The sequence below is a fragment of the Solanum dulcamara genome, chromosome 10 (genome assembly GCF_947179165.1).
Source record: "Solanum dulcamara chromosome 10, daSolDulc1.2, whole genome shotgun sequence".
Classification (NCBI taxonomy): Eukaryota; Viridiplantae; Streptophyta; class Magnoliopsida; order Solanales; family Solanaceae; genus Solanum; species Solanum dulcamara.
In genome coordinates this window covers 15,328,243-15,343,228 of record NC_077246.1, presented here as the reverse complement: position 1 = coordinate 15,343,228, position 14,986 = coordinate 15,328,243, and the positions used below count along the sequence as shown (strand labels likewise).

The 14,986-nt window shown below is 34.8% G+C and overlaps 1 protein-coding gene and 1 pseudogene across 1 annotated transcript; one reads left to right on the top strand and one right to left on the bottom strand.

The window, feature by feature from the left end:
- Window positions 1-1,527: 1,527 nt before the first annotated feature.
- On the bottom strand, window positions 1,528-10,204 carry LOC129905073 (alpha-soluble NSF attachment protein-like; annotated as a pseudogene).
- An 826-nt stretch (window positions 10,205-11,030) lies between these two features.
- Window positions 11,031-13,553, top strand: LOC129905072 (uncharacterized). Its single transcript, XM_055980446.1, has 3 exons — window positions 11,031-11,186; window positions 11,398-11,426; window positions 12,783-13,553. Exons 1-3 carry the CDS (start codon window positions 11,031-11,033, stop codon window positions 13,006-13,008), a joined length of 411 nt encoding a protein of 136 aa, XP_055836421.1. The 3' UTR covers window positions 13,009-13,553.
- Window positions 13,554-14,986: the final 1,433 nt, after the last annotated feature.

The window sequence follows — 14,986 nt, the reverse complement described above, 5'->3', positions numbered from 1 at the left end:
TTATTTATTTATTTTTAACTCCTTTTTCACTCTCATTCTTCAAATTTTTGATAAGTTAGAGTAATATTCTGTCAAAAATATGAATAAAAACAAAGTGAATTGTACATTCATTTTTTAGTTCTCTTTAAATTTTCAAGTAAACATTACAACAAACATACTAAGGTAGGGTATACCAAGTTATCATCTTCTTGAATCAAATTCTATGGTTCTAACTCTTAACTTTATTTAAAGTTTGTCAACTTATTACTTATAAAATTATGTTAACAATTGATATAATGAGTGCCACAGTAAAAGGATGTTTTTCAGTATTGAATTGATAAAATCTTACCTAAAACTAATAGGGCAGTCTGGTGCAATAAAGCTCCCACTATGCGTAGGGTCTTGGAAGGGCCCGACCACAAGGGTCTATTGTACGCAGCCTTACCTTGCATTTCTGCTAGAGGCTGTTTCCAAGGCTTGAACCCGTGACCTTCTGGTCATATGACAACAATTTTACCAGTTACTCCAAGTCTCCCCTAAAACTAATAATTAAATAAAAAAGGGTTTTTGAAGAAGTCATTTATAAAAATATTAAGTAATAATTTGTATCTAAATATTTTTAAAAATATAACTACTTCGTTGAGCGGGGATAGATTTTAATAATTATGGAGCATAACGCCATCGTTCCGTATTTGAACCAAATGAGGCGATCTGGGTATATCCCTATCCTGGCCGCGGATTTATCTCTAAATCTTATTAGAAATTAAATCTCATTCCTTATGTCCTTCATTCTAACCTAAGGTTTCATCTTTCGAGTTCACAAAAGGTTTATAGATTTATTTTAATGGTAGCTAAGCATTAAAATAGTAAGCACAAGAATATAAGAACTAATATGATAAATAAATATGTCGAATCAAGAATTACTAAAGAATCATTAATTAGTTACCATAATTCTAGAACGAGAGGTTTAACTCCACATAGACAGCAACAATTACAACAAATCATTTAAAAAAAGATATACAAATAAATAATAAATGAGAAGAAGAGATGAAACCTTAATTCTCCGACTTTCACGACGATTCCTAGCTTTTCTTAGGTCAAAAAATCTCAAATTGTTAGTTCTAAATTATTTCTACCCTCTCAAGAATTGTTCGTAGAAACTATTTATAGATATAAAAAAACTCAAATAAAATAACTGAATTCAAAATAAATTGGGAAATCAAAACCCAGTCCGATTTGGACTGCACGTTGACAGCACCTCATATTTTATTTCCAGCCGCTTTCACTTGGTTTGGCAATTCATTGGTTGCCACATGGCCATATTGCAATTGCAAATGCAATTTCAATTCTAGCAACATATATGTTATTTTATAAAATTTAATCCATTGAGTTCTCTGCTTAATTTCCTTCTATAATCTTTCATCTTTAACTTGTTTTGATTTCAAATCTCTTTATCTTCACACCATTTTAATCCTATAAACAAAATATAATATTAAGTGCAATCCATAAAATTCATGCTAAAAGATTATATATATGATCTCACATCAATCAACCTTTTAATTTTGTAAGTGATTCATTTGTAATATCCAACTTGCTGGTTAAGGGTTCTTCACACCTGGAAGCATACAAAGTTAAAAGTCCTATGCATCATTCTAATCCCTAGTTAAGTTAAAGTGTGTCGATGAGATTTCGATCATAATTTAGGAGGTACTTATGTATTATCTCAAAAATTAAACAGAACCAATACATAATTTTTCAAGTTCTTGTCGAATCCTTCTCCCATAACCAATAAAAATTCAAGAGCCTTCTTCATCGAGTCAAACTAAAGTTAAAAAGAATATTCTTTTGAATCTCTTAAGAATAGATTTATAACCTTCATTGCTGCAATGTGTATGTTCTATAGTTTGATCATTGATTACCCTTCAATCTTCATGATATATTACAATAATATTGTAGATATAAGACTGAGATCATCTTATGCAAAGGCTATTTTAGCTAGTTTATGCAAATACTACATATATATAGTATATATTGAACCCACTTTTTTGACTCTTCGTGTGTTTACTTTTCATATTTTGAACATCCTTGATGAAAATTCTGACCATACCACTGTGTCGGACTCAATATGAAATGATAAAAAAAACAATCACAAAGTAGAAATAAATGCCATTATGAACAATGCAATTTATAACCAGGCTCAAAAAAGTAACAAGTAAGATTAATCTTCCTTAATTCTCTAGTTAGAGGTATCAATACTTTTTTGTTTCAAAAAGTCTAATTTTAGTCATACAAAATAAAATAAACAAAGATGGTATAATATAAAATAACCGACTGAACTGTTCCATTGATTGATCTAGCTCCTTCGCCTTCAATGCTTCCTTCACCTTTAGAAGAACTAATGTCCTCCATTCATTCGGCTAGGTGTGATGAACAAAAAATAAGCATTGTAAAAATGTGTTAAAAGGTTGATTGAGCGAAGAAAATACAAATTTAAAATGTGTTAAATTTACCAGCTTTATGGTGCTATCATATCCCTTGAGACAACTAGTAAACTTTGCAACATCTTTCTTGTCAATAGTAGCTGCCAAACTAATCATATTTGAAACACATAATGATCCTTGAGTTAATACAAGCTATGACATCTCATTAAAAACTTGCACTCACGCGATCCTAAATATGTTGGATCTAGTATCTGTAAATTAGGATGCATTATTTATCCCATTGAAATCTTAGAGGATGGACAAGACAAGAAAAACATTATTCTACCTGATATCGCTCTAATATGTTGTTAATTGCAACAACATCACCTCTAAAAAGTTGGCAAATACCAACATTCAAAATGTTATATCCTAAAAATTACCAAAATGCCCCTAGAGGATAGCGCACTTGCATAACGTATCATCTCTAACCTTTTTGGCCAATCTGAGGTCGGAATATTGATCAGAGGGAAAAATCATGTGGAAAAGTAGCCTCGGTTGAATTTTAGGCCAACTTAATCAAAAGATAATTTTTTAAAGAAAAATTGCTTCATTAGTAGAGTGCACACCAAGACCGCGTCGCAGACTTGGCCAATATTTGTTCAAAAATCCTCATTGAAAATTTTTGGAAAAAATATTAACTATGAGGGAACAAGTCCGTGTCGCACACTTGTCTCCCACAGGTCAATTTTTCCTGCCCGATGTTATTTTCAAGGAAGGGTATTCTGGTCTTTTCTCCACCCCTCCTATATTTAATGCGTGATGTATTGAGGTCATTTTTGACCACATAACTAGTCCTAAGTGTATTTATTCTATCATTTACGCTAAATTAACCTGAGAACTAGAGCTAAGAAGAAAAGAGAAGGCTAGGGTTCAAATGATTCAAGCAAAATCTTCAATGTTTGATTGGCCAATCTTCATCCCAGGTATATAAGGCTAACTAAAACATGGATGTGAGTGCTTCCATGTTCCCTAGGTATGTGATTGTTTGAATAATGAGTGATTTGAGTCTCCCTGAAAGTTTTCTTTAAATCCTAGTATATTTTTGCATAACCTTGCATGATTAATAGTTTCATAAACTAAACACTTAAAATAAATGATAACGTTTCTCCTTTCATGAACCCTAACTAAATGATGACGATAATTGAAGTTCTACATGTGTTAAATGGATGAGAAAGTATAAAGTATGAATGTTTGAATATGAGCGAGAATGCACATGAATATAGCTTTAATAAACCTTGAAAGTCTTCTTAAAAATCTAAGATTGAGCATGAATAACTGAGTAGAACTAAATTCTTTCATAAATGCATATCTTTATTTCACTTGAATGAAGGGTTTGATTGGATAGTATGATTGGTTGAGAGGTTTGATTGTGATAGAATTGATGAATTGATAAGAGTCCAAATAAAACTTGTCGAATGACTAGATTGAACTAATTGGATATAGTTTTATAAGCATTGAGTCTTGGAAGGAGTATCGAGCACCGAATTGAGTGAGAGTAACTAAACACCAAAACTCAATAACTACATAGCCAATGTAGGTGAGGATTGTATTGTAAATCAGATGAATTCCCTTATTGTCCCTAAAGTGGACTTGATTGATTGATTTTGGATCCTTGATTGATTGATTCATCCTTTACCCTGGCAAAGTATTAGATGGACGAGGCAATGACGTCGGCTCATTGTACCTCACTGGCTCATAGGTGATGGTTGTCGGATAAAAGAAAATCTCAGATAGGTTTTAATAATACTCTAAATGATTGTTTGTTTGGCATAAGATTGTTCTTGGCTAAATCATATTTATTTTAGACTTGTGATATCCTGATCGACTTCTTTATTTTGATTTAAGCTTATTCTATCTCGATGGTTATTATTTTCCTACCGTTTTAAATACTCGTACATTCGACGTACTAACATCCATTTGGAAATGCATTATTTCATGATGCAGAGACAAGTTTTAGAGATCATCAATAGGCACACCATTAAGGATCTGTTCACATTCAGTTGATTGGTGAGTCCTCCCTTGCATTCGGAGGATACCACCTATGTTATTCTTGCTTTGAGTTTAATTAGTCTTTTCATTTTTGATTTGAGGTAGCAATGAACCTGTCATTGGCTCTATTTAGACAGTAGTGATAGAGGCTTTATAGACTAGATAGAGATGGATTAATTGAGTATTTCTATTCCTTGAATTGTTCTTGTCAAACTATTCTCATGACATAGATTGGAGTTTCATTTGTTGGTTTATGGCCTTTCTTTCTTGCGTTAGATGGTTGATTGGAATTGTCCACTTATTTGTCTCTTTATTTTAAGTCTTTTATTGATTAAATGAATTAATGGATGTGTGACCAGGCCAAGTGATTTGCTTTTGAGCCGGTAATGATTTTTGAGTGCCGGCCACGTTTAGGGTACCTTTCCTAGGCGTGACAAACTTGGTATCAGAGCACAGAGTTCAAGAATCCTAGGAAGTCTATGAAGTCGTGTCTAGTAGAGTCTTGTTTATAGGTGTGTTGTGCACCACACTTATAATTAGGAGGCTATAGGACATTAGGAATTGTTTCACTTCCTTCACATTCTGAGTTCATGCCATAAATTTTAACTCTATAAAAGTTCACTTCTAATTCGTGCGTTCATGTTTTAACTTCAAATCATGCCTCCAAGAAGAGCTGCCAGACAAGCTAGGGGCAAAGGATGCCCAACCAGGCAAAATGTTAACCAACCTGAACAACAAGTTTCTGAAGGGCAAGGATACCTAGTTGTGCCTGCAAAGAAACCACCATAGGATCACATCTCAAATGCTGAGCTTCGCAGGCTATTCAGACTTTGGCTCAGGTAGTGACAGCACCAGCGTTCCAATAGGGAGCAGGTAGATAGGATGCTCTGGCACATCCAAGATCCATGAGTTCTTAAGGATGAACCCGCCTGAGTTCACAGGGTCTACACCAGATGAGGATCTAGAGAAGTACATAGATGAACTTTAGAAAGTGTTCCAGGTGATGCATATAGGTGATATTGAGTGGGTTGAGTTGGCTGCCTACCAACTCAAAGGTGTTACTAGAATATGGTTTGACCAGTGGAGGAAGGCTAAAGGAGAGGGTGAACCAGTTCTGAGTTGTCCAGTGTTTGAGGAAGCTTTCTTGGGATGCTTCTTCCTAAGAGAGTTGAGAGAGGTAAAGGTAAGATAATTTTTTAACTTAAAATATGGCTCTTTGACTATAGAGGAGTACAGTCTCAAGTTCACACAGCTGTCTCATTATGCTCCGGAGATGGTTGTTGATATGAGGAGTAGGATGAGTTTGTATGTTGTTGGATTAGGTCATTCGACAAAAAAAAGAAGGGGAGCAGCTAGTTGGAGATATAGATATTAGTAGGTTGATGACTTATGTGCAACAGACAGAAGAGGAAAAGATACAGGATAGGGAGGAGTTTAGGAGCAAGAGGGCTAAGACATCCATCCATGAGGTTGATAAGAGAGGGAATGGGAATGGGAATGAGAGCCATTTTCAGATAAGGCCATCTGGGCCAACTCCTTCATCTGCTAGTGTGCCTGCACCCAGGATTAGAAATGAACATGGGTCCCAAAACTTTAGAGCCTAGTGTTCTCAGTCACAAGCTCGTATGGATCAAGGTTCTAGAGGTAAGTCACCATGTGGCAAGTGTGGCAAACTTCATTTGGGAGAATGTTGTGAAAGAGTGAAATAGTGCTATAAGTGTGACCAAGTAGGTCACTTTCACAGAGTGTGCAAATCACCAGTTCGAGGAAACCAGAGGGGTGCTACTTCTGGTACAAGCAGGAGCTCAAACCATTTGTATGGCATGGATAGTCGCCAAGATCAGGAGAACTCTCTAGATATTGTCACTGGTATGCTTTGAGTCTTTTCTTATGATTGTTATGCTTTGTTGGATCCGAGTGCCACTTTGTCATTTGTAATTCCTTATGTGGCTAATAAGTTTGATAAAATCTCTGAGTGTCTTCTTGATCCTTTCAGTGTGTCTACTCTTGTTGGTGAGTTTGTTTTAGCTGAGAGGGTCTATAGAGATTGTATTATGTCAATCTATTATAGGAATATCATGGCTGGCTTAGTTGAGTTGTATATGGTTTATTTTGATATGATTCTTGGCATGGACTAACTTTATGCATTTTATACCTCTGTTGATTGTAGGACTCAGATTGTTAAATTCAAATTCTCGAATGAGCCTGTCTTAGAATGGGAGGGGTAGTCATGTTGTGCCTAAGGGTACATTTATTTCCTACCTTAGGTAAATTTATTTCCTACTTTAGGTCTAAAAAGTTAATCTCGAAAGGGTGTATTTATCACATCGTGCAAGTTAAATATGATAGTATGGAGTCTCCATCTCTCGAGTCAGTCTCGATTGTTAATGAGCTTTCTGAAGTATTTCTTGAGGATTTGCCTGGAGTTCCTCCTGATGGGGAGATTGGCTTTAGGATTGATGTTATTCTCGATACTCAGCCTATATCTATCCAACTTACACAATGGCCCCTGTTGCATTAAAAGAATTAAAAGAACAGTTGAAAGATTTATTAGATAAGGGCTTTATTAGGCTACGTGTCTCACCTTGGGGCACTCATATCCTATTCGTGCAAAAGAAAGATGAGTCCCTTAGAATTTACATTGATTACCTACAACTGAACAAGGTCACCATAAGGAATAATTATCCTCGCCCCAGAATAGATGATTTGTTTGACCAATTTTAGGGTGCCACTTGTTTCTCAAAGATAGAACTAAGAGAAGGTTACCATCAGTTGAAGGTGAGGGAGTATGATATCCCGAAGATAGCTTTTTAGACCTGTTATGGCCATTATGAGTTCTTGGTCATGTCCTTTGGGTTGACTAATACACCTGCAACCTTTATGGATCTCATGAATCAAGTGTTTAAGAAGTATCTTGATATGTTCATAATTTTCTTCACTAATGATATTCTGGTCTACTCCAAGAATGAGGAAGAGCATGCCTATCACCTTAGAGTTGTCCTCCAGACTCTGAAAGACAAGGAATTGTATGCAAAGTTCTCCAAATGTGAATTTTGGCTCACATCAGTGGCTTTCCTAGGCCATACTATATCTGGAGATAGTATTCAGGTTGATACCCAGAAAATTGAGGCAGTGAATAATTGGCCTAGACCCACATCCCCAACTGATATAAGAAGCTTCTTGGGTTTGGCTGGCTATTACCGAAGATTTATAGAGGGATTCTCATCCATATCATTACCATTGACTAAGCTAACCCAAAAGAAGGCTAAGTTCCAATGGTCCGATGTTTGTGAGGAGAGATTCTAGAAATTAAAGACCAAACTGACCACTGCTCCTATTTTGACTTTGCTTGATGGAACAGAGGATTTTGTCATCTATTGTGATGCATCTAGAGTTGGTTTAGGTCGTGTGTTGATGCAGAGGGAAAAAGTAATAGTTTATACTTTTAGACAACTTAAGATTAATGAGAGAAATTACCCAATTCATGACCTTGAGCTGGCAACTATGGTATTTGCTCTTAAAATTTGACGCCACTATTTGTATGGATTGCATGCTGATCTGTTCACTGACCATAAGAGTTTGTAATACGTCTTCATTCAGAAAGAGCCCAACCTAAGGCAGAGAAGATGGCTAGAGTTGCTCAAATATTATGACATGACCATTCTCTATCACCCAGGAAAAGCTAATGTTATTGTTGATGCTTTTAGCAGGTTGTCTATGGGTAGCACTGCCCATGTTGAGGAAAGGAAGAAAAAATTGGCTAAAGAAGTGCTTAGATTAGCCCGATTGGGAGTCCAAATTGAGGAGTCTAGTGAAGGTGAAGTTAATGTTCAAAATGGGTATTCATCATCTCTAGCGGCAGAGGTGAAAGAAAAGCAAGACCAATATCATGTCCTACTTCAGTTGAAGGAAGCTATTCAAAAATAGAAGGTGATGGTTTTCTCCAAAGGGGGAGATGGTGTGTTGAGGTACCAGAATAAATTGTGTGTCCCGAATGTTGATGATGTACGAGAAAAGATTATGGATAAAGCTCATAGTTCCATATACTTTATGCATCTTGGTTCTACAAAGATGTATCATGCCTTGAGAGAAGTCTATTGGTGGAGTGGAATTCGAGGGATATTGCTGAATTTGTTTCTGAGTGTTCGAATTGTCAACAGATTAAAGTTGAACATCATAGATCATGTGGGTTGGCTCAGAATATAGAGATTACAGAATGAAAGTGGGAGATGATTAATATGTGCTTCATTACATATTTGTCGAGGTACCATAAGCAGCATGATTCGATTTGGGTGATTGTGGACAGGATGACCAAATCAGCCCACTTTTTGGCAGTGAAGACGACTGACACCGTAGAGGACTACACAAGATCGTAAATCCGGGAGATTTTCATATTGTATGGGGTTCCATTGTCTATCATCTTAGATAGAGGAGCTCAATTCACTTTCCAGTTTTGTAGATCTTTTTTCAGAAAGGACTAGGTTCAAAGGTGAATCTTAGTATAGCCTTTCATCCCTAGATAGATGGCCAGACAGAGCGCACTATTCAGACATTGGAGGATATGTTGAGCGCATCTGTACTTTACTTAAAGATAAATAGGATGATCACTTATCTCTCAATGAGTTTGCATACAATAATAGCTATCATACAAGTACTCAGATGGCTCCCTATGAAGCTTTGTATGGGAGAAGATGCAGATCACCAATTGGATGGTTTGAAGTTGGTGAAAGTGAGTTGATTGGGCCTGATTTTGTTCACCAATCTATGGAGAAGGTGAAAGTTATTTGAGAGAAGCTGAAGACAGCCCAAAGCCGCCAGAAATGGTTTTTGAGTGTCAGTCACGTCTAGGGTACCCTCCTGAGGCGTGACACAGAAGATGCCCTCTAACCCCATACTTCAACAAGTTGTTTCTGATGGTGTATGTTGCTATCTATCATACATTGTAATTGATCTTTGATATATTTGTGACAAATATAGAATGCAAAACAATTCAGTTATTCTATGTTGAGCAATGAAACAATGTATTACTACGAATCTTACTTTCCCACTTTAGCCGAGTATTCTGCAATTTTCTGTCTGCACTGATTTGCAGATGATGTTAAATCCATACTCTGGAAAAGATGAGTTATTTTCTGATAGTAAATCATAGCCAGCTCCAAATTATTATCATGTTCGTATAATTTAGCAATTTCCTGGACACAAGCACATTAGTTATGTATCTTTCAAATGCAACCAAGCTTCAATCAATCAAACAGTAGTGCTATCAAATAACACATACAGTTATATGTACCTCGTAATATCATGTGGACGCATTTAACCTTTTAATGTCCCAAAATATGTGTGTTGCCTTCTCTAGACATGATATTGCCTCTGCAACAAAAATATTTTTTTTCAGTAAAAGAGAAACCTGATGGAACAATTTTGCTTCTATATTTTCTACAACAAGGACCTCTTGAACTTTTGTTCGTCTTCTTGTAGCAATGAGCAGCACTACTGTAAGCACGAGAAGCCTCATGTTTGCGATTCAATTGATAAGATACGAAAAAAAATGAAAAATTAAAGGGGGAGACATTGTTGGGCAAATCTTTTTGACAAGCATAAGAATTCCCTACAAGTGTTTGTGATGACGTATTTTTCATAAGATTTCCAATAGGCAACAAGCGGAATTAAGAGGATCAAAAACTTACCTTTAGATGACAACTAACTAATTTGACATTTACTGCTCCAACTCTATCCCCTAAAAAAGACAGCAACATTAACATTCTAAAAGATTGAAGTTGATTAACTACACAATTATAAATGATGAAATTCTTCCATTTTCTTAAATTACGCAATTATAAATGCACAATCCTGATCTGCTTATGCCTCGACTTACATTCTATCAAATCCAGGTCTCTAACCCAAGGCTATTTCTTTGCGCTCATAGTTTCGCATGAGCTATTGCTCAGCTTCACTTAATAAAAAAAAATTCAACCAAAAGACCAAAATGCCTCAAAAGCCTCTGAAACTGAACTTCAGTTTCCAATCAGGCCAAAAATCACTCTCCAAATACAATGGAATCGTCAAAATTTGGATTCGACCTCGTCAACCGCAAATATTGACTTTAGTATAACTTTCAAGTTCAAACTCAAAAGTTCTTTCAAAACTCATATGATCTTTTCAAGAATGGAACCATCCATCCCCAAGTCATAAATATCAATCCAAAGTTATGGCAAGGGCCAAATAGGGAAAATCAAATGAAAATCATAAAATGACCTTAAGGATCATTATATCAACTTTTTTTAAATACTCCCTCCATTTACGTTTACTTGTTATATTTGGACTTGATACACCTATTAAGAAAACAATAATTGATATAACTATTTTACCATATTATTTTTATTAATTGATGTTTAGTATTAAATTTTGAAAAATGATTTAGAGAATAAGTAATTAATGCTGAAGGTAAAATATGAAGAAAAAAAATAATATGCTAAAAATGACAAATAAAATGAAATTCTGTTTTTGAAATAACCTACAAATAAAATTGAATAGAGGGCATACTACTTTTTTTGAAGTTACATGAGTATTTTTTATTTCAAAATGCCTATTTACTACATTTCAGTTTGTTGCCAAAAAATAACGAACCTCTTTTCAGTTTTGCACCAAAACCAAAGGGGCAGTTTCACTTCTAGGTTTTCTATTTTCATTCTGTATCGAAGGATTATAACTTTCACTCAACCCAAAAGGCTTGAATTTGTAAATTTCTTCTCTCTAGTTTCATTATTTCTAGTTTACGGATTGTTAATTGCTTCTAGTTTCAAGTTTATCTTTAATTTTCTTAATATGGTTCTGAATTAGGTTCTAACTGGGGCTAGTACTCTCTCAATGAATTTTTTTTTAAGTATTTTGCATCGATTATCACCCTCTAACATTGTTTTTGACGTTTTCATAGTCTTTTTCTACACAGATTGCGGGTCTCTTCTCCAAGAATTGCGGGTAAGTTTTTAGACGATTTTTCTCTCTTACCTCCTTTCATTTTCTTTTTCGTAAAGAATGCATGTTTGAAATTGAATTTTGGTTCTTGTTTCTTTTACTTTTGGTTATTCAGATCTCCGTTTCTTCTTTTTTGTTACAATACAATTGAGTTGCTGCATAGAAATTTTTTAGAATCGACCATAAGGATAGTTCTAATAGTGACAAATAATTTATTATATTTTTCAGATATGTTTGGTTATTTCAATTTGGGGCTTTTTATGCTTTCCTTGAGGTATCTATGTTATTGTTTCTTACTTCTAATATGTATAGAATAGCTTGTAGAGAGATGTACATTTCTTTTGTGAATCAACCATTATAGTAAGGTATGACTAAATATAAAATGATTTTGTTATTTTTGTTGTTCTGTTAACTTTTTTTTTGTTTCTTTCCTTTATGAGATTATGTCCTTAAGTTGACTTTTGGATTATCCTGCTTTCCTTTGATTATCTTGACTAGATTTTGTTTCACCCATTATCAGCATACCCATTTTTGGTCTGGATGACTATATTTGCAATGGTAATAGCTAAACTTACTGAAAATAATAATTGCATAGCCTAGGTGAGCTTAAATTTTTAAGAATGTCAAATATGCTCCAATAGCATAGTACTCAAAAGAAAATTTTCATGGTAGTAATTTCATTTATTATTATAGACTTGTTTATGAAGATTTGAGTTTAAAAAAAGAGAAGAGTTTGCTTTATCAATATGATTTGATTCTTTGGCCTAGATTGAATAAATAGTACACAGATTAAGCAATCAGATATTAACCAATTAGTGAAGAATTAAATTGTCGTACAAAGAATCTAAGGTATGATATCTTTTGGTTGAAAATATATAATTTGTATTAAATTAAGCAAAAGGTACAAAGGGGGCATTAGGTGTTCTCATAGAGTACACGTTTAATGCATGCAGCTACTCTATCATAAGAGCTATGAGGGGCATGGTTACTGCTATTTGCTGTTGGATATACATTACAAGAGTTTGTGATGGAAAAAACTTTGAGTAAGAGGTTTGAAGAGCATTGAATCTTGATTAAGATATCTTGATCTTGTGGCTCCTTCTTAATCTGCTTGTAGGAGATCGCTAACCAAAGGAGGAAGATGCTCAAACAATCTCATATTGCTTCCTGTTAGTGTAGAACCAAAACATGCTAGTTGATCATCAACTACACCTTACTCCCCTGTACACATGATCAACTATGGGATCATTAACATTCTTAGGAGGCAGCTGCAATCAAGGATAATGCGTAGAACATTTTTAGATAAATGAAAAGGCTAAGGTGATGAAGCAATTCTTTGACATCAATGTTTATTTGCAGCTTCAAGAATTTGTGTTTGACAGCCAATTGGAGTCCTCGAAGTAGAGCCCAGGCTTTTGTTTCCATGGCTGAGGGGCTGATTACTTTTCCTGCAAAATCAATGATCCATTGTCCTCTGGAGTCACATATTACACCACCTATTCAATGTTTATCTTTTGTATCCACAAATGAATCATCAGTGTTTAGTTTTAAGAAACCCGGGCTTGGATGCTTCCATTTTAAGTGATAGATAGTCTTTTGTAGCTTAGCATAATGGGTATCCCCCAAGATGTAATATTCAATGGACAATTGATAGGTAGTTATCGAGTTGGGTTGAGCAAGTTTACAATAGAAGATGTTATCATTCCTAGTTTTCCAAATCTGCCAACTACTATTCAGCATCAGAGGGATCAACAGTGCTTTCAAACTCAACCCCGTCCATTTTCCTAATTTTCTTAAAGTTTATCACATTGAGATCATGCAACATTTCAGCCATGTGGTGGAAGAATTCAGCCATCTGTTGGAAAGGAGGATTCATCATCTGAGTACTACGGCTCATGTGAGGATGTGGGCCTGCTCTTATACCTTGTTGGTTTCCCACTTCAAATCCACTAGTACGGGGAACATATTGATCTGAGGAGTGTTCGCCAACCCCTTCTAGTGCATGAGGTTGGGAATAAGAGTCACATGTACCTTCACGGGAAGCGCCATAATTCTATTAGAAGAAAAGTCCATAACTTAATTCCTTCAAAAAGGAAGATTACATTGTATTAGGGACATGTACATGATGCATATCCACTCTACATGCAATAAAAATAATATTAATGATGTAAGTGAGCAAATAAAATAAATCACATACCTTCGCAAAAAGAAACAAGTATACAAGCAATTTACAACAAAATTCCTAGAACCACAAACACAGGCTCTGATACCAACACTTGTAGCGACACTCTTAGGAGGATGTCACTTCATAAAAAGTAAACTTATGTAGTGACCCTCTTGGTAAGATGCCACTTCTTAAAAAGTAGACTTATATAATACTTACAAAATTTTATAAGAAAATTAACATAGGACATATTAATCATAATCTAGTAGTGAAATTAGGTCCATTCAAAGTAGTTAAAGGTATAAAATTTTGACATTCAAAAATTTATTTGATCTCAATTTTAACCAAATAGGTATTCCAATTTATGGCAGAACAACTTTTCAAAATAATTTAAGAAAATACCTTATCAGATGTCCATGTATCATTCCATATCACTACAACTTGCGTTATAAATTATTACCAACTTATAAGTACCAAAGTTAATTGGTTCATACTTATACAAACATTCCAAATCAAACAGTAAATTTAGTACATTACATAGCTTGGGTTGACATGCCCCAAAACAACAAATATGTCACTAAATTTAAGTTACAAACCATAATGTCTTTGATCAAACTAGCCTTCAAAATTACATATATATGTAAAACCTATGGATCATTATACATGTCCCAAGACAACTACAAAATATAGATGCCTATATGTAAATGTCATCTTCCTTAAAGCTCCCAAAACTCTATCTCCCATGGCCAGTTTCATGCATCTCCTCGGATATTTCCTATGATAGAAATAACTATCGCTAACCATAAAACTTAGTGGTATAAAAACTACAAGTTTGAAGCCTTTAGATTCTCCCATTACTTTTCTCAAGTCGTGGATAGCAGAATTGAAACATAATAAGTCAAGTAAATAAATATATCAAGAGTATCAAGTTTGGGATTTAAAGATCTAAGTGTCAAGAACTTTTAGAACCATCTTCACAAGAGATTAAATAACAAGTTTTTTCCTATATGTAGGTCATGCCATCACACCAAACATAATCAAGTATCAAGAAGTACCTGAGCCCTGTATCAAGAATAATCAAGAGAACTAAGAACCATATTAAAAATGGCTTTCTAGTTCGTACTTAAAATGGACAACTTCTACACTTAAGACAAACCAAAAAGCTAGAGTCAAGATGGAAAAAGGTCTGAATCAAGAGGCATGCCAATAGTTACAAAGTCACGGCCACAAGAAGGATAATGTCGACAAAAATGCCAAGTGATCGAGCAATCCGTACAAGGTGAGTTAAACAAGTGTCTTGCAAGTCTCAAAAGATACCAACACGACAATACGAAGTGACAAGAAGTAACCAACTTACTAAGATAGACTTTCAAATGTACCAGCAGATAATAAGAGTACA